This window comes from Dromiciops gliroides, chromosome 4 (genome assembly GCF_019393635.1).
Source record: "Dromiciops gliroides isolate mDroGli1 chromosome 4, mDroGli1.pri, whole genome shotgun sequence".
NCBI classification, from domain to species: Eukaryota; Metazoa; Chordata; class Mammalia; order Microbiotheria; family Microbiotheriidae; genus Dromiciops; species Dromiciops gliroides.
The window spans coordinates 199,999,068-200,019,594 of record NC_057864.1 but is presented as its reverse complement, the minus strand read 5'-3'; the positions used below and the strand labels follow the sequence as shown (position 1 = coordinate 200,019,594).

The window sequence follows — 20,527 nt, the reverse complement described above, 5'->3', positions numbered from 1 at the left end:
CTGGGGCAGCTAGGTGGCGCAGTGGATAGAGCACCGGCCCTGGAGTCAGGAGTACCTGAGTTCAAATCCGGCCTCAGACACATAACACTTACTAGCTGTGTGACCCTGGGTAAGTCACTTAACCCCAATTGCCTCACAAAAAAAAAAATTAAAAAAAAAAAAGACATTGCTGGGGCAGCTATGTGGCACAGTAGATAGAGCACCAGCCCTGGATACAGGAGGACCTGAGTTCAAATCCAGCCTCGGACACTTGACATTTAACTAGCTGTGTGACCTTGGGCAAGTCACTTAACCCCAGTTGCCTCACCCCCCCACCCAAAAAAGAAAAAGAAAGAAAGAAAAACAGGCCAAGTTTATCTCCAAGTAAAAGACATTGCTTCTTGTCCACTCACCTGGCCCCTCAACCCTTTCCCCATGTACACTAATTATTTCTAGCCTCATTCTTCTCCAGTGATTCCCAAACACTTCCCCATCTGAGTCCTAAAGAGCAGATGGCTTCTTACAACATGAAGAGGTCAGATGCCCGGCTATCCACTTGTGGTGCAGCTGTGCCTCTGGGTGTTTAGGCTGAACAGGTCAGGAGCCTCCAGCAGGGCTAGTTAGGAGAACCTAAAGCTAGAGACAGACAGCACAGCAGGCAGGCACCTCCGAGGAGTTGGTCCATGGACCAAATCTCCTGCTTCAGAGGCTGCCTCTCCAACCTTGACGATAAGCTGTCTGGATTAAAATGGGCCAAGGCTAATTCGAGCCTTCTTTTTCTTTTCTTTGTTTTTTTGTTTGTTTGTTTGGGGTTTTTTTGAGTGTGTGTGAGGCAATTGGGGTTAAGTGACTTGCCCAGGGTCACACAGCTAGTAAGTGTTAAGTGTCTGAGGTCGGATTTGAACTCAGGTCCTCCTGAATCCAGGGCCGGTGCTCTATCCATTGCGCCACCTAGCTGCCCCGAGCCTTCTTTTTCTAAGCCAGAAAAGGCAGGATAATCTACTCTCTTCAGAAGCATGTATCCCATGCATGACTTGGAGGTAGGTTTTAAAAAGCTAGACTGCAGAAAGGCCTAATCTCTGCCTCTTCCTGACACACTATAACATACTTAGATGCCACAGAGTATGTGGCAATGCCTTAACCACACACATGTTGTAAAGGCCACGAGGACCTCTTCCATCCTTATCAAGGGGAGTGCTAACTTTCTCTCCTTTCATACAGTAGAGCCCAGCCTTTGATTAAACTGTGAAGTAGAGAAGGGGGCAGCTAGGTATTGCAGTGGATAGAGCACTAGCCCTGGAGTCAAGAGGACCTGAATTCAAATCTCACCTCAGACACTAGCTGTGTGATCCTGGATAAGTCACTTAACCCCAATTGCCTTAAACATCCAGGGCCATCTCCAGTTGTCCTGATCTATATCTTGCCACTGGACCCAAATGGCTCTGGAGGAGAGAGTGAGGTTGGTGACCTTGCACAGCCCTCCCTCACTTAAATCCAATTCACTGCAAGTCATGACATCACGCCAATGTCATGCTCCTCTTCCAAAACGAAGGACAAACCAACACCAAACTATAAGCTGAGAGTTTTTTTGAGAGTAGAAGGCTTCAGGTGTGATGGCTAATATTGCTTCTTCTAAAAGCAGGAGGTCTTGACCTTGTTAGAGTCATGGACCCCTCTGGCAGTTGGGTGAAGCCTATGGACTCCTCAGAATGTTTGCAAATTGATAAAGTAAAATACATATGGGATTCCAAAGGACACCGACGATACTGAAATATGATGTTTTTGTTGTTGTTTTTAAACAAGTTTACAGATCCCAGATTAAAAATGCCTGTTCTAAAGCAGGCTAAGATCTTGAGCTCTTGACTAGAAAAGTCTCCCAGAGTTCACTGTCCCCCTGCAAAGGTATTTTGGGCCTCCACCTCATCCCTTCTGTCCCCATCCCCTGGGTAATGGTGTGACAGATGACAGAGGTCTGTGTGCTCTCTCCCACTTTATTTCCCGAAGAAATGCTCTTTCTGTGTTTTGACTCTATGGATTGCCTCATTCCCCTTTGCAAAAACAAGTCTGGGGTGGGGAGGCAGCTAATGGGGTAGTGGATAAAGCACTGGCCCTGGATTCAGGAGATCCTGCGTTCAAATCCAGCCTCAGACACGTGACCCTGGGCAAGTCACTTAACCCTCATTGCCCCACCAAAAAAAAAAAAATGTCTGGAGAGCACTACCTAGTGAGCACCCCATTCCCTCATGTGCATTTCTGTTTGCGAATTCCACACTAGGCATTCTGTACTGGTGTAGCATCTTTACACAGTTAGAACTTTGTAACTCTAACTAACGAGGTACCTAATGAGGAGTGATAATGGAATGCATTTCCTGCTCTCATTTTTTTTTTCTTTCCTCCCTCCAGTACACTCCCAGCATGAGGGCAACGTACCTTTCCGTCACTGATGAGCACATGAGGCATTACGGGAATGAATTTCCAGCCCAGTAGTCTTCCAGTGGTTTCCTTCTTTCCTTTTTTTTTTTTTTCCGGAAAGAAAACACAAGCTGTATTTCTTTAATAGAAATGAAAGGAAACTATAAAAATGCATGAACTAAAGGAATGAAAACAAGCTCAACGGAAGAGAGCATGAGCTGGTGGAGTTGATTCAAGAGATGGCAGGCTCCTGAGCGAGGCTGGCGTGCTGGGATATGGCAGACTACCACGCACAGGCAGAGGGAAGAAGCTAGGAGTCTCTGGGGTGCGTGTACCTAACCCTCCCTAGCTGTCTTCCTCTCCAAGTTGGAAATGCCCCATGGTGGGAACCTAGAAGCTGCTGTTCCCCAAGTTGTACTTCAGTCATTCTCTCCTTTCAAAGAAAGGTGGGAGGCCTGGACAGCACCAGATGCTGCAGTCATGGGGACAGAGCTGTCTCTCCTTGGACCTTCACTGAGGACTTTGTCTTCTGTTACATTTTGATAGTTATTCTGAGGCAAAAGCGCATGTCATCAGATTTCTTAATCTCCTCTTCCCATTCCTTCCTAACAGCGCTGATTAGGAGAGATTTCTTTTTTTACCTGTCTGAAATAGAGGGAAGAGTTTTGGTTTTTAACTTTTTTTTTTAAAGAGAAGTTACATGTGAAATAAGTAGTATAATACTGTCCAAATAAATAGGCCATAGGGCCACCTTGACTCTTTGGTGTCAACAGTCTTACCATGTAGAAGTAAGTTTGTTGAGTATGGAACATGGGGATGGGAAAGTGATAGAGACAGAAAAAAGGGATAGCATTGGATAATGCCCATTGATAGTCTTCCAGGAGATGGCGATTTGGGGCCCATTTGGCCTCCTCCATTGTGTACATGCATCATGCATGTTTGCCATTGGCCACCCACCCTTCCAAGCCTTTGACCACCTTGCTTCCTCCACAGATGGAAATTCTGCTCTGAGTTGATTAGATGTGATCGGGCTGGCCTTGGGTGTTCACGGAAACATTGAAAAGGCATATAACCCTCTTTTTTTTTTCTCCTGGTAATCCAAAGAGAAATCTTCAGCACATTCTCCTTTTAAAATGTGAGATTTGGGGTTCATTTCCTACATTTAAAAAATATATTGGTCTTCTTAGTACCGATCAGCTCCCCTGGGTTTAGCAGAAATTTTTTTTAAATAAAATGCAACTGAAAACTAAGAGTGAGACACCCTCCAATACTCATGAAGGATCCTGGTTTCATCCCACTCAGAGAAAGTCTCTGTAATGAGAGAGGCAGCTAAGCAGGACAGTGGAACCGAGTTTTCACATTGGCAAAGAGGCGGAAGAAATAGGTCACATCTTGCAAATTTTTCTCTTTTTCCAAGAGGAGGATGTGGGGTCTTGCCAACAAGCAGGAAAATGTGTCTTCTACTGTGTCATACCTCTTCCCTACCACTGATGTGTTTTCATCCATTCTTTCATACGCCAGGCTACCAGCCTTCCAGCCTTCACCTCCATTGTGAAAATAGGCTCTTAAGCCAGGAGGAAATAATGACCTACCCTCCCTCCTCCTGCTCCTGAGGAATAAAGGTTAGAGTCTTTGGTGCTTCTAATCTCCTGCCAACCCAAGGTGCGCACACTCAAGCCCCTCCCAGAGCAGAAGTAAAATTCTGCTTTGGCTTGGGATTAGGAAACTTCTGTTGGTTTTGGAAGAGCTCCTTGTTGGAATAACGTTGCTGACAGTGTGGATATAGTCTAGTTTATGGCAGGTAAAACCAGCATCGGCAAGCCAGGATGCCCCAAGCCAGGGCTTTCCCATTGGAGCTACTGGACTATCAGTTACTCACTGTGTCCCTCACTAATACTAACCTGTATATACTGTATATCATGAAAACGTCCATGTCTGTGGAACATGTGATTAAGGGCGAATAGTTACACAAGATTTTGCTTCTTAACATTTCATTGTTGTGACTAGGACAGCTGTTTTTAACGCATGTAAATGGAACATTCTTTTGGGGGCTCCTTAAGGAGCAAAATTGGGAAACCTCTGCCTCAATGTGGATGTACCTGCCCAGGAGAAAGAAATAAACACTCGTACTAAAGTTTGGAGTTGGTTTCTAACTTCCTCATCCACCCAAAGAACATCAGGTTTTGAACTGACTCTTTCTGGAATATGGTGGTAGTTCCCTGGGAGTGGTAGAGATTGCAAACATTTTTTGTAAGTCAAAGGATGGTAAGCCAGTGCTAGTAAATCACTGATATCCTGAGAAGTCAGTGGATTTCCCTGTTTTGGGCTGACTTTACAAAGGGAGAAAAGGTCATCACTTTAGTTATTGTCCCATCCTGTTCTCCAATTTGCCTTACAAGAAGACAATCTCAATATTACTGTTTTGGCTGCTGTTAGTTAATTTGGTTTTGTTTTGTTTTGTTTTTGTTTTTTGGTGGGACAATGGGGGTTAAGTGACTTGCCCAGGGTCACACAGCTAGTAAGCGTCAAGTGTCTGAATCCGGATTTGAACTCAGGTCCTCCTGAATCCAGGGCCAGTGCTTTATCCACTGCGCCACCCAGCTGCCCCCTGTTGGTTAATTTTGCAATGGAGGTATTAGAGTCAGAGGCTCTGGTTTTGAGTCTTGGCCCTTATTCTCTTAATCCTTTGTGTCCCAGACCCTCATCCTTTATACAATCCATTGCTGGCACAATGATCCTGGTGAAGCCCATATCTGAACTATATGTGTTCATTAGGTCAATCATTCAAAGAGGATTGATTGGCAACAATTTTGTGCTAGTCATTGTGCCAGGAGCTAGTCATAAAGATAAAATGAAACCAGCCCAGACCTCGCACAGCCACTTACTTTTGGGGATGGCAGTGAGCATGTATATTTGGGGGAAGGGCATTTCACAGTGTCACTTGAGCAGAATTTTAAAGAAATGAGATTATAAGAGTACAATTTGAGAGAGCATTCCTGGCATGGAGGATGGGTAAGGCAAAGATGCAGATATGGGAGTTGGAAAGTCATGAACAAGAAAGAGCAAAGAGGTCAGTTGGGCTGGACCTCAGAATACAGAAAAAGTTGTTCGGTTGTTTTGGTGAGCCACCCCCCGATTTGGGGTTTTCTTGGCAAAGATACCAGAGTGGTTTGCCAATTTCTTCTCCAACTCATTGGACAGATGAGAAAAATGAGGCAAACATGGTTAAAGGACTTGCCCCCCACGGTCACCCAACTAGTAAGTGTCTGAGGCCAGATTTGAATTCAGGAAGGTGATTCTTCCTGACTCCAGGCCCAGCACTCTGTGCACAATGGTGCCAGCTTGCTTCAGAAAAAGGAGCAATATATAATAAGGCTAAAGTGTTAGATTTGGAGTAATGTGAAGGGTTTTGAAAGCTAACCAGGGGAATTTACTTGATGCTATCTATATTCAGAAAGGAGCCATTGACATTTAAGTAGGGAGGGGGCAGCTAGGTGTCGAAGTAGATAAAGCACTGGCCCTGGATTCAGGAGGACCTGAGTTCAAATCTGGCCTCAGACACTTGACACTTACCAGTTGTGTGACCCTGGGCAAGTCACTTAGCCCTCATTGCCCCACAAAAATAAAAATAAAAATAAACAGACACTTAAGTAGGGAAGTGACATGATCAGACCTAACCTTTAAGAATATCCCCATGGGAACTGTGCAGGATGGATGGGAGGATAGAGAGACCTAAGTTGGGGAGACCAATCAGGAGGCTCTTGCAGTAGAGCAGGTGAAAGGTGATGGGGGCTTGAACGAGGATGGTAGATGTTACTAGAGAAAACATGGGAACATGTTGATCTGTGAGAAGGAAGGCTTTACACAGGTCTTGCACAAGCATTCAGGAAAGTCTAGATTTTCTCAATCCATGAAGACGTACAAAGACCTAGTAAGTCAAGAATGGAGCCCAGGTTTCCTGACTCCTAAGTCAATCATTTTGTCTCTATGTACCAGACCATATGGGGTTTTCCAAATGAGCATGGTCTTTTAGAATCTATGTTATGTAATGAGGGGAGGTGGGGAGCGGCGACTTGGCGGGGAAGAAGAGAAAGAAAACAGCTGCTCTCTCCTGGAATACCCACAACGTTGGGACCTCTCTGGAGTATGCAAGAATAGAAATTGTGAGGGAAGGGTATTTGGAGTGAGTTATACCGGATTTTCCTCTCACCGGGCTGAACATTTATCCAGATGTGAAAGATTCCTTTATGAAAAATGTTTTTGTTTTTTTTACCCCTTCACAAGAGGAAGTGGGACCCCACTCCTTTTTCCTCTCAAACTAGAGGAAGTGATAATTGGAGTGGTGGTGCACCTCTCTGTGCTCTATTTTGGAAAGTTTGAAGATGAAGAAAAATTGACCGAGTCCCATAGCTGTGTAAACCCATTGAGAATGAGAACTAGAAACATAGTTATTGCCAGAGACATTAGTCTCTGAATTAGTCTGAGAATTCTTGAACAAGAACTCCAATTTATGGCCCAACTATTTTCTGGAGAACAATTTGGAACTATGCCAAAAGGGCTCTAAAACTGCATACTCTTTGACCCAGGAATACTGCTAGATATGTATCCCAATGAAATCAAGGAAAAAAGAAAAGGACCAATTCAGCTCTGTGCTGATTTTGAGGGTAATTACTCCAATCCAATTCTTATGTGGGAGTGAACATGAGATTTTATTTAATTTTCTCTGGGCTCTGAAGCAAAACCTAGCCAGGAAAAAAAAAAAAGCTAGGTCCAAGACAAATAGAGAGGAAGGCTACATAGTATGTGGGTGCTGAGAAGGTCAAGGGTTCGGGTTTGTTTTTCTTCTAGATCAGTGAGCTACCTTCTCTTCCGTGACCACAATCTTTACCTCTAACCCTGGCCAGTCATTTCCCAAAAGGAAAAGGGGAGAAAAAAAGGAAGGTGACAGCATCATGGGTGCTAGCCTCAGGGTAGCCCAAATAAGCTCTGAAGATCCTTATCCAGCTCTCACCACAGATAAGTCTCCAGTTCTAAGACAAGATTACATCTTTCCCTCCGTCTAGGGGTGCCCGTGAGGAGAAGGCTGTGATTCTCTAATGGTTTACAAATCCCCAAGGATATTGTACTAAAATTTCTTTAATGGCTCCTTAAGCAGTAAATAATTGCGGAATATTTTGAGTAGTATATTAAATTATTCTGGGAGTGTCCAACATTTTGTTGTTAAAAGTGGTTCACAGGGGGGCAGCTAGGTGGCACAGTGAATAGAGCACCGGCCCTGGAGTCAGGAGTACCTGAGTTCAAATCCGGCCTCAGACACTTAACACTTACTAGCTGTGTGACCCTGGGCAAGTCACTTAACCCCAATTGCCTCACTAAAAAAAAAAAAAATGGTTCACAGAACATAAAAAAGTTGGGAACAGGTACTCTAATGTCATCATCTTGAGCCCCCACTGATGTGCTTGCACCCCCCCCCCAAGATTATCAGTTGAAAATTATTCAGCGATAGCTTTGATCTGTTTCCTCCTGACATCCTAGCACTTTTTATGATTGTCAAATATTCTCTTCTCCCTCTAAATGGGGGGCTACAGACCCAGTAGTGTCAAGATGGTGGTCCTAAAACAAATTGTTTTTTTTGTTTTTTGTTTTTTGTTTTTTGTTTTTACCAAGGAGGTCTTCCTCCTTATGGAATGGTGACCAGAATAATTTTTATCTGTGGAGTGGAGGGTTGGGTTTATTTGTTTGTTTTGAAGAGGAACAAAGCATTTATTAAGCACTTACTATGTGCAAAACACTATATTAAGTGCTAGGTATGCTCTTAAGGAATTCATGTTTTTACTTTGTTTTTTTCATACAAAACATTTCTATATTAGCCATGTTGCCCAAAAAAACCATTCTTCCATCTGCACTCAGAGTTCATCAGTTCTCTCTCTAGAGATGGACAGCATTTTTCATCATGAGTTCTTTGGAATTGTCTTGAATCATTGAGTAGCCAAGCCTTTCACAGCTGATCATCATTACAATATTGTTGTTACTGTGTACAATGTTGTCTTTGTTCTTCTCACTTCACTTTGCATCTGTTCACATTAGTTTTCCAAGATGTTTCTGAAGCCACCATCCCCATCATTCCTTATTGCACAAAGTATTCCATCACAATCAAATACCATGACTTGTTCAGCCATTCCCCAGTTGATGGGCATCCTCTCAATTTCCAATTCTTTGCCACCACAAAAAGAGCTACTATAAATATTTTTGTACAAATTGGTCCTTTCCTTTTTTCCTTGATTTCATTGGGATACATATCTAGCAGTATTCCTGTGTCAAAGAGTATGCAGTTTTAGAGCCCTTTTGGCATAGTTCCAAATTGTTCTCCAGAAAATAGTTGGGCCATAAATTGGAGTTCTTGTTCAAGAATTCTCAGACTAATTCAGAGACTAATGTCTCTGGCAATAACTATGTTTCTAGTTCTCATTCTCAATGGGTTTACACAGCTATGGGACTCGGTCAATTTTTCTTCATCTTCAAACTTTCCAAATCATATGTAGCTATTTAGACTGTAGATATGCATTTTCAGATGTAGTAATAATAGCATATGGGCTACTAGGTGGTATAGTGGATAGAGTGCCAGGTCTGGAGTCAGGACGACTCATCTTTCTGAGTTCAAATCTAGTCTCAGACACTAGCTGTGCGATCCTTGGGTAAGTCACTGACTCATGTTTACCTCAGTTCCTCATCTGTAAAATGAGCTAGAGAAGGAAATGGCAAATGACTCCAATATCTTTACCAAAATCCCAAATGGGGTCACAAAGATTCAAACAAGACTAAATAACAACAACCGTTTTTGCTTTTTTTTTTTTTAATAGTGAGTATTTCCTTATTGTGCTATACATTTCTCACATAGCTATATACAGTAGATAGAGTTCTGGCCTGGAGTCAGAAAGATCTGAGTTTAAATCTGACCTCAGATACAAGATATGTGACCCTGAACAAGTCACTTAGCCTCAGTTTCCTCAAGTATAAAATGGGAATAATAACACCTGTCTCCAGGGTTGTTATGAAGATCAAATGAGATAATAATTGTAAAGCATTCAGCATAGTGCCTGGCACATAGTGAGCACTATATAAATGTTAGCTATTGTCATCATCATCGTTGTTATTGTAGTTGTTGTTACTACTACTAGTACTACTACTACTACTACTACTTCCCATCACAAACTTGTACCAGATGGGGGTGGGGGAGGAAGTAGAGGAATAAGGTAGCATCTCTAACCTGCATGATGAATGTGAGTAAACTGCAACATATAACACCTTCAAGACGAAAAGGGGTAAAATAGGTCTTCAACATATGAAAATAAAAGAAGGCAGCCTGGTCAAATCTCTGAGAGTGAGAGACAATAGGAGGAAGCCCTATTGGAATCCCTGAGGTACCAGGAAGGCATCTAGCACATTGGGTGGCTCCCCATGGCAACCTTATGGAATAACATGTACAGGGGCAGCAGGTGGCGCAGTGGATAGACCGCTGGCCCTGGAGTCAGGAGTACCTGAGTTCAAATCCGGCCTCAGAAACTTAACACTTACTAGCTGTGTGACCCTGGGCAAGTCACTTAACCCCAATTGCCTCACTAAAAAAAAAATGTATACAGGAATAACATGGACAGGGATCCCACAAAATGATTAATGAAGATGGGTCATGATCTATATCATCTGAAGAAACAACCCCAAAAAATCACATCCATTGGCATAGCAGAGAACTCAATCTATGCCCTCAATGTATGGAAACTATGCATTGAAGCAAACGTAGCAGATTGTTTTTGTTGTTGGACTTGGTGAGCAGTTAGGCAGAGCTGTCAGTCAATTTTGGTCCCTGCCCTTGTGTGGACAAGGCCCATAGGTAGGTGTGGCCTTCTGTTGAAATGTCAGCAAGTACATCTGGCATCAGTCCTTGTAGAATTTGTATATATAATGTGCTTTAAATGACCTTGACTTTTTTTTCATCTCAGAATTTCTTTGTTTTGTTTTGGGTTTTTTGTTGTTGTTTTTTTTTGTGGGGGGGGGGGCAGTGAGGGTTAAATGACTTGCCCAGGGTCACATAGCTAGTAAGTGTCAAGTATCTGAGACCAGATTTGAACTCAGGTCCTCCTGACTCCAGGGCTGCTGCTTTATCTACTGTGCCACCTAGATGCCCCTCAGTACTTCTAGTTATGAGCACCGGCCTCTTGCTAGGCTAGCCAGCCCCTAGCTGACAGAAATTACTCCATGTTTGATTACAGATTGACTGTCCTATGTATCAGGAGTTCCCTAAGTACCCCATAATTGGCTTGGTCAGCTACTTTTAGAGAAGAATTCAAACCTTGAATAATCATAATCAGTTAAACAAACTTCATCTAATCCATGTATGCAAGGTTTGCAAAGTTTTCTAATCATAGTGGTTAATGAGGGCGGGTAGCAATGCAAACTGCACACCCACTGACTGCTCCTAAGTATCCCCCTTCCACCCAGTCCCTGTGACTTGGCATATATAAGAGCAGAAATCCAGAGATCTGGGCTCTTGATTGGGATTTTCATATATGACTGCAGGTCTCAGCCTGTGCGATTGTAGGGCTGGGAAGTGGCATTCTTGAAGCCTGTAAGTAATCAACTACCTGACTTGTGATTCTTTGAATTCCTTCTTGGTACCTCACCCATGACTCTTCACACTAACATTTTCAGCAAGCTATGATTGAAACATTCAGTTTGGGGGTTCCTATGGGGACAGTAAGGTACAGCTCTAGATTCTCATACCTAACAAAGCCAATATCTCTTGGAGTAGCTTGCCCTCAAAAAGTCTATACAATGAGAAATGTTTCCCCAACCACCTTTGCAGCCATGGATTCTTTGTGGTTCCTGATTAGAAATGCTTATGCCAACCTTTCAAAATGATCAGTTAGAATGTGGAAATGTTTAATATGATTGTAATGTATAAACTATATCAGATTGCTTGCTGGCTTCGGGGTGGGGGTAGGTGGGAAGGGAGGATGGGAGAAAAATTTGGAACTCAAAATCTTATAAGAATGAATGTTGAGGGGCAGCTGGGTGGTACAGTGGATAGAGCACCGGTCCTGGAGTCAGGAGTACCTGAGTTCAAATCTGGCCTCAGACATTTGACACTTACTAGCTGTGTGATCCTGGGCAAGTCACTTAACCCCAATTGCCTCACCAAAAAAAAAAAAAAAAACCCAAACAAACAAACAAAAAAGAAAAAAAAAACAAAAATAAATGCTTACTGTTCAATCATATGTCTTTCTGGAGTTGAGAAAAAGAATCAGGAATTTATGCAACCCTGCAGCACTCGGACCCTGCAGGATTTAAAACAAACCAACAACAACAACACACACACAAAAAAAATGAATGAATGTTGAGGGGCAGCTAGGTGGCGCAGTGGATAGAGCACTGGCCCTGGAGTCAGGAGTACCTGAGTTCAAATCTGGCCTCAGACACTTAACACTTACTAGCTGTGTGACCCTGGGCAAGTCACTTAACCCCAATTGCCTCACTAAAAACAAAAACAAAACAAAACAAAAAAAGAATGAATGTTGAAAACTATATGTAATTGGAAAAATTTTAAATAAAAAATACATTTAAAAAAATCATCAGTTACAACTTTGATTGGGCCCTCACTGCTGGTAGGTGATCCTACTATACCTCTCTTATCAATTCACTATCCTACTCTCCACATAGCTCTTCCAAATCTTCTAATCCCTCCTCAAACCTTCCAGGGCTCCTCCTGCCCCTACACTCTCAGCAGAGAATCTTGCCTCATTTTATAGAAAAAAAATTGGGGCTATTCACTGTAAGCTCCCTTTTCTCCCTTCTTCCTCATCTCCCATAACAACTGCCTTCTGCTACTATATCTTCCTTCACCCTTGTCTCAGGTGAAGAGGTAGTTTTTGACATGAGAGCTGGTTCGGGTGGCTGGCTCACCCACAGAATTAGCAAGCTTACAGCAAATCTTTTTTTTTAGATATAGTAATATATTTTTTAATAAAGTATTTTATTTTTTTCCTGTTACATGTAAAGATAGTTCTCAACTTTTGTTTATACAAGCTTTCCAATTTCAGATTTTTCTCCTTCCCTCCCCTCCCTCCCTGCTCCCCTAGACAGCAGGTAATCTGATATAGGTTTTATATATATATATATATATATATATACACACACACACACACACACAATAACATTAAACATATTTCTGCGTTAGTCATGTTATAAGAGAAAAATCAGAGCAATGACGAAAAACCTCAAAATAGAAAAACAACAGCACCAAAAACAAAAGAAATAGTATGGTTCATTCAGCATCTATACTCCACAGTTCTTTTTTTTTTTTTCCTGGCTTTGGAGATCCTCTTCTATCATTAGTTCCCTGGAACTCTTCTGTATCGTTGCACTGGTGAGAAGAATATAGTCCATCACAGTAGATCAGCACACAATGCTGATGATACTACAGCAAATCTTTTAAAATATATTTATTAGGAGAATACATTTCTGGGAGACAGTGGTAAGATGGAGACTGTCTCTGTGAATAGAAAGAGAGTTGACTATTTATACAGTTTCAGACAAAGAAGACTACATGCATGCCAAGAGTAATGAGATTGCAAAAATTACCAAGGAGGGGGTATTGAGAGGAGGCGTTTGGGGGTCATGTGATGTACTCATCTTGCTGATGTGCAAGTATGGGAACTCGCATGCCATCTATGTTCCTTGTAGATTTTTTTTTTTTTAGTGAGGCAATTGGGGTTAAGTGACTTGCCCAGGGTCACACAGCTAGTAAGTGTTAAGTGTCTGAGGCCAGATTTGAACTCAGGTACTCCTGACTTCAGGGCTGGTACTCTATCCACTGTGCCACCTAGCTGCCCCCCTTGTAGATTTTGATATGCTTATCGGTGGTTACATCATAGATAGAAATGTCTCTATCCCGGGGTCTGCATGATCCCTGGTCTTGGCAACATCATGTTCCTGAGGTGTGAAACAGGGATTTCCCCCCCTGAAATCTTTAGTTTCAATGTCTAAAGTTTAAGGATTGCTTTTTTACTTCTGATAAAGTTTAGGGTTTTTTCAGTTTCTTGGGGTCTCCCATCCCACCAGTTTTTACTCCTTACCAAGGCTAATCCCTAAGTGTGTTCAAGTGATCCAATTCTATCCCATCCCCTCCAATAGACTGCCCCCTCTTTCATCCTTAATCTTCAGTAAATGACTTTTCAATCCCTTCCTCTCAACTGACTCATTCCCTACTTCCTACAAACAAGCCCATGCCTCCCCATCTTGAAAAATAATCCCTTACTTGGTCCTTCCATCCCTGCTAACTATTGTCCTATATCTCTCTGGCCCTGTGTAGCCAAACTCCTTGGAAAGACCATCTTCCCACTCGCTTCATAACCCCTTACAACCTGACTTCCAAATTTATCATTCCACCAAAATTGCTCTCTCCAGTTATAAATGATCTCTTAGTTGCCAAATCCAATAGCCTTTTGCCTATCTTCATTCTCCTTGACTTTTCTGTAACTTTTACCACTATTGATCAGTCTCTTCTCTCCAGTTTTTCAGGTCACCACTGTCTCTCCTCTGTATCCTTTGCTGGATCCTCATTTCAAATCATACCTTCTAACCATAGGTGTCCTCAGGGTCCTGTTCTGGTCCCTCTTCTCTTCCTATAGTACTTCACTTGGTGATCTCTATACTATGATTCTCAAATCTAGTTATCCTCCCTCAAACTCTCTGCTGACCTCCAGTCTCACATCTCCAACAGCCTTTCAGACATCTTGAACTGGATGTCCAGTAGACATCTTAAATGCTTTACCTTTTTTTGGGGGGGTGGCAATGAGGGTTAAGTGACTTGCCCAAGGTCACACAGCTAGTAAGTGTCAAGTGTCAGGCCAGATTTGAACTCAGGATCTCCTGAATCCAGAGCTGGTGCTTTATTCATTGTGCCACCTAGCTCCTCCCTAACTCTTTTTTTTTTAAGTGAGGCAATTGGGGGTAAGTGACTTGCCCAGGGTCACACAGCTAGTAAGTGGTAAGTGTCTGAGGCCGGATTTGAACTCAGGTACTCCTGACTCCAGGGCCAGTGCTCTATCCACTGCACCACCTAGCTGCCCCCACTCCCTAACTCTTTATCTTTTTGACATCTCCAAATCCCCAGCAAAAGTTAACACTTCTGAAATAATATCTCAGTATTAAATTTCTCTCTATCTCTCTAATGGAGATGTTGCTTCATTCAGTTGCTTCTTTCCAACTGTATTACCAGTCAGTATAACCCTGAGTAGCAATTGCCAGTAATTATCATTGTTTATAAAGGCAAAGTTAATATTGAAAACAAAGTTCAACAAACTTCCCCATCATTCTCCCCTCCCCCCCCATCCTCCCTCTCCACCCTGTGCTCAAGGAAAATGGATTCAGGCTCCTGCAAACAATTCTGTATAGGATAACTGTCATGTAGTCTGTAGTCCAGGGATTTCCTGAACAAGGCTTCTGTCTCAGCTTCACACACCTCATGCCTGATCTACCCAAAGCAGCCTCCTTCCCAGAGTCCTGGCCCCTTTCTTTGTGGAGACTGCATCTGCCTACACGTCTTTTACCACTCCCCTTTCTCCAGTTCCCTGTCACTTCCTACAACTTAGGAACTTTGTTCCTCTCTGAGTCTGTCTCTTGGACTCAGAGAACTAACTTTTAAACATCACCCGGAGCTATGGCCTCGTCCTATTAGATTATTTTCTTTCTGATTCATTCAAGGGACTTGATTTACACCCAATAAAAAAATCCAGTGCCATGGCCACATATTTTACCGTTAGCTTAATACTCAATTGTCCTCCCTTTTCTGTTATTATGTTCTGGACATTCAAGAACCACAATTTTATGTGAGGAATTTATGACCTATTTGGAGGAGATGAGTAACACACGTGGAACAGAGAACAACTGGAGATAGCCCATTTTCCATCTGCAGTTCTGCTACTCACTGTAATAGCACCCCTTCCCCAAGATCAACTAATCACCTGAAATCATCACCATGCAGACAGATTCAGCTTTTGATATCCAACCCCTCAGCTCCCTTAGTTACCTTTCTTCTCTGATTGGAGGGCGGAGCAACAAATTCCTCCAATGCCTTGAGGTTTTCTTGGCAATGATAACTGGAGTGGTTTGCCATTTCCTTCTCCACCTCATTTTACTGATGAGGAAACTGAGGCAAACAGGGTGAAGTGACTTGCCCAAGGTCACACAGCTAGTATCTAAGGCCAGATTTCAACTGATGAGACTTCCTGATAACCAAACCCAGTGCTCTTGTTTACTGCATGACCTAGTTGCCCCACCATCCTTTCTAGAGGGCTCAGAAATTTCCAGGTAATTCTCCATTTTCCATTAGCCAACTGTTGGTTTTGACTCCATAAACATCATGCCCCGACTCCAGGTACTTCCTGGTGGCCTCCCCCTTCCCCTCCCCCACATTTTTCAGCTTCCTTTTGTGCATTGTCTTACCCCATTAAATTGTAAGCAACATGAGGGCAGGGATTGTCTTTTTCTTAGTTGTATCCATAGTGCTTAGTGCAGTGCCTGGCATATGGTAGGCAGTTAGCAAATATTTATTGAATGTATTTGAACTGGTTTACATGCTCTACAACTAAAAGCAATTATAACTACAACACATAAGTCCATGTTTTGGGGGGAATCCATGATCTTAACTCTATGGGCACTCCCTCTACAATAGTATGCTTTCTCAGCCCATGCAATTCCTATCCACATCCTCCCATAAATCCTCCATGAAACTACTTGGGCATTTAGGACGGGAGAGTGAAAGGACCTCAGCATCCATCTAGTCCAACCCATTCACAAAATGAATCCTTACTATAGCATCGTCTATTGAAGGTCATCCTGTTCAAAGACCCCTAGGCGTGCAATAGATAGAGAATTGGGATTAGAATAAGAAAAACTCATCCTGAAGTCAAATCCAGCCTCAGACACTTCCTAGCTATGTGACCTTGGGCAAATCACTTAACCCTGTTTGCCTCGGTTTCTTCATCTGTAAAAATGCATTAGAGAGGGGCAGCTAGGTGGCACAGTGGATGGAGCACCGTCCCTGGATTCAGGAGGACCTGAGTTCAAATCCAACCTCAGACACTTGACACTTACTAGCTGCGTGACCCTGGGCAAGTCACTTAACCCTCATTGCCCCACCCCCCCCAAAAAAAAGAGTTAGAGAAGGAAATGGCAAACCATTCTAGTATCTTTGTCAAGAAAACCCCAAATGGGGTCACAAAGGGTAATAAATGACTAAAATGACTGAATAATAACAACAGCGAAAAAAGAAGAAATCCAGCACCTCTTAAGACAGTCCATTCTACTTCTGGACAGCTCTAAATATGAGAAAGTTGAGGGTTTTTCCGCCACCATCAAGACTAAATCGACCTCTTTGCAACTTCCACTGATATATCCTGGTTCTGTGCCGAGAAAACAAATCTAATACCTCCTCCCCAGAGGAGCCCTTCAGATCCTTAAAGATGGTAATTACATTCTCCCTGAGTCTTCTTTTCTCTAGCTTAAGCATCCCCCATTCTTTCACCTAATATTCTTATGGCATAGACTCAAGGACGTTCACCTTCTTGGTTGCTGCCCTCTTCTGAACACTTTCTGGTTTATCAATGTTCTTCTAAAAATATAGTTCCCAGAATGGAAAGCTATGATCATGATGAGGTCTGATGAGAGCAGCATGCAGGAAAGCCTTCCTCTTCCTGGAAACTGTACCTCTCTTAATGCAGCCCCAAATGACATTAGTTTTTTGGCTGCCATATCACACAGGGGAATATATATATATATATATATATATATATATATTACATGCACATGTATGTATGTGTATATGTTTATATATACACATGTGTGTATATATATACATATGTGTGTATGTGTGTATATATGTATATATACCTATACTTATACCTATACCTTCACCTACACCTATACCTATACCTACACCTACGCCTACACCTACACCTGCACCTATACCTATACCTATACCTTCACCTACACCTACACCTATATCTACACATACACCTGCACCTATACCTACATCTATACATACACATGTGCATATACACATACATATACATGCACATGTATGTATATTATGTATATAATGTATATACACTCTCAGACACGTATAATTATATATACCTATATCTGTATCTATAGCTATATAGATATGTAACAACGTCCTGACATTTAAAGACCTCCACAATTTGACCCTAACCTAGCTTTCTAGACTTATTCCTTTTTTCTCTAAACTTCCTCCTCCTCCTCCTTCTTCTTCCTCTTCCTCTGTCTCTTCCTCTTCCTCCTCCCTCTCCCTCTCCTTCTCCTTCTTCTCCTTCTCCCCCTCCTCCTTCCCCCCTCCTCCTTCTTCATGCATTTCATGGTTCATCCAAACTGGCCCCTAAACTTGGTGTTCCATCACTTGCCTCAGGGTCTTTGCATTGGCTAAGAATGAGCTCCTTCCTCACTTCTGCCCCTTAGAGTCCTTAGTTTGTTTGTTTTTTTAAGACTAATCTCAGGTGCCATCTCCTATGGGAATTTTATTTTAATCCCCCAAATCATTGTGTTCCCTCAGCAAAGTCTTAGAGCATCTTTTTGCCCTACCTGGGGACCCTCCGTCCTCTATCCAGCTAATTATAGAAATATACATCGGGTCCTATAGCATTTCTACCCTGTTCTCCTGAATAACCTTAGCCCCAGGCCTCTGATTCCCCAAGCTACTTCCTGGGAGAGCCATCTCTTTATAGAGCTCAGACCCTGGGTGGTCCTCTTTGTCCAGAGACTGACAGTCTCTTGGGAGTCAGGTTATTAAACACTGCCTGACCACTCCCCTAAACTACCTATTAAACTCTGTTTACTATGCTCAGTGTTTGGTTGCTCAGGTAGCATAGTTTATTTATAACTTTGGGAAAAGAGAAAGGAAACATTGCCTCCAGACCTCGTCCCCCTGTAATATTGGCAGATTTGGTTATATAAGATGATTCTGGAGATGACAGAAAGGAGAGTTTATGCTAGAGAAATAGTCATTAGTATTGATCCAAATGGGTCCTTTTCCTTTTGTAGTTAATGATGTAGGAGGCAAAAAGGGGTTAATAGAAAAACCTAAGACCCAAGCTCTAATTCAGATATTAGCTCTAAAAGGGAGTCAGATCCCAGTTAATGGATAACTTATGCTAGGTTCTCATACCCACCTAAATCAGTACCCATAACGGGAGCAGAGGGACCTAGGCCATGGAGACCTGAAGACAATAAAGGAAATGACAAGGGTATAAAAATTCTAATGAAAAATTGAGATATTTTGAAACTAGCCATGGGAAACAGAAAGAGACATGTGCAGAAAAGGCCAAATTTTTCCCCAGATTCACCTTAAGACGTGTAAACCCCAAAGACACACCTCCACTGAAAAAGGTACCTGCCTTGGGGGTTGGCTTAGGACCCCAGGAACTCCAAATTAGGATAAGCCCTCCCCTGAAATACTCCAAGGTGGAGAATATTAAAATGAGAAGAACAAGCCCTCCCCTGTACTTCCCCAAGGTGGAGATTATTATAATGAAACTGATAATCAATTTATCTATACTATAAATATAACCATCTTTTCTTTCACTATTCGAGAGATACCTTTCCACTATTCTGGGTCTCCCCCTATGGTCACTCACGGTATTGCAACAAGACTTGGGAAACTGAGTCACTGAGTCTTGTAATTCTTTTGGGACAACTCACGATCAGTTTGACCCCAAATTCCATCCCACATCAGTGTTCCTGGAAAGTTATGTATGCTTTGCCATATATCAAACAATATATAAGGGCCTTTATTGTCAATGGAATCACTTTAAATGCATGTTTGAGAAGCAAAGAATCACCCAACCATATTCCCTTCCCCCCACCAATAATGTACTTTGCAGATTAGGTTGGGCTTTCTTAAAGTGAATATATCAGTCAGATGAAAGTTGTCACAGAGGGGCAGCTAGATGGCACAGTGGATAGAGCACCGGCCCTGGAGTCAGGAGGACCTGAGTTCAAATCCGGCCTCAGACACTTAACACTTACTGGCTGTGTGACCCTGGGCAAGTCACTTAACCACAATTGCCTCACCAAAAAAAAAAAAAAAAAAAGTTGTCACAGGGGAAAAGGTGGTGGGGGTTCTTAGGTATTCCTCTGTAAAGAATTACACTCTTGTATACAGTACAATTAGAATTTAAATGGTTTTTTATTTGGCACTAGAGAAAGTGACCAAGGGGTAAGTCAAAGACTCCACCCCTGAGGAGGAGATGGCTTAGAAATATCTTCTTCCCAGAACAAAAAGAAAGCAAAAGCTTTTATAGAGGATAGATGGGGTGACCACCTGAAAATGGAAAGTTCCGTTTGAGGGTGAGGTAGGGAAAGATTCCTGAGAGTCTGGGAGATTTCTTTTTTCTTTCTTTCTTTCTTTCTTCCTTTCTTTCTTTCTTTCTTTCTTTCTTTCTTTCTTTCTTTCTTTCTTTCTTTCTTTCTTTCTTTCTTTCTTTCTTTCTTTCTTTCTTTCTTTCTTTCTTTTTTTGCTTTTTGAATAATAGTCCTGACCTCTGGAGTTATCTTGATCTCCTAGCTCAGGTAGTAGCCATGCCTAAATGACTTTCCTGCTATAGAATTTTCTTACTTCTTAGGTGTGTCCATCCTGATATCTAGTTGGCCAGTTTAAACTTTAGTAGTCCCTTGATTCTTTGATATGTCTCTCCTGTTATCTGATCATCCTAAGCCCTATGTCAAAAGTGATATAAACTCTTTGGTCATTTATTCATTTCAATGTTTGTTGAATCCCTATGTGGAATTAGGTCTCTCTAGGTTTGTCTCATTTTGTGATACTTCTTAGAAAGCTTGGAGTTACTGCAAAGGACTTTGGGTAGATTAGGTATTCTTAACTAGAAGAAACTATGGGAAAGTGTATTCCCGTGGGAAAGCTTACTGCCTGCAAGGAGAGCAATAAAACCTTGTTATAACTTGCTTGACTAAATTCATTGTAATCAATTATCCATTAATGTTTATCTTTTTCTCAGAAAATTTCAAGACCCACCACTGATACTTGTGTCATACCTTCATTGTAAATTTT

At 42.2% G+C, this 20,527-nt stretch overlaps 1 protein-coding gene and 1 non-coding gene across 2 annotated transcripts in view; one reads left to right on the top strand and one right to left on the bottom strand.

Moving 5' to 3' along the window:
- TTYH2 (tweety family member 2) overlaps positions 1–3,076 on the top strand; it is a 94,133-nt gene extending 91,057 nt beyond the window's left edge. The window contains exon 14 of the mRNA XM_044005469.1: positions 2,383–3,076. Coding sequence (XP_043861404.1) covers positions 2,383–2,466 — 84 coding nt within the window. The 3' untranslated portion in view covers positions 2,467–3,076. The remainder of the gene's footprint in view (positions 1–2,382) is intronic.
- LOC122727168 lies at positions 1,076–1,203 on the bottom strand. The gene has a single exon (XR_006353114.1). It is a non-coding gene; the product is annotated as a U6atac minor spliceosomal RNA (small nuclear RNA).
- Positions 3,077–20,527: the final 17,451 nt, after the last annotated feature.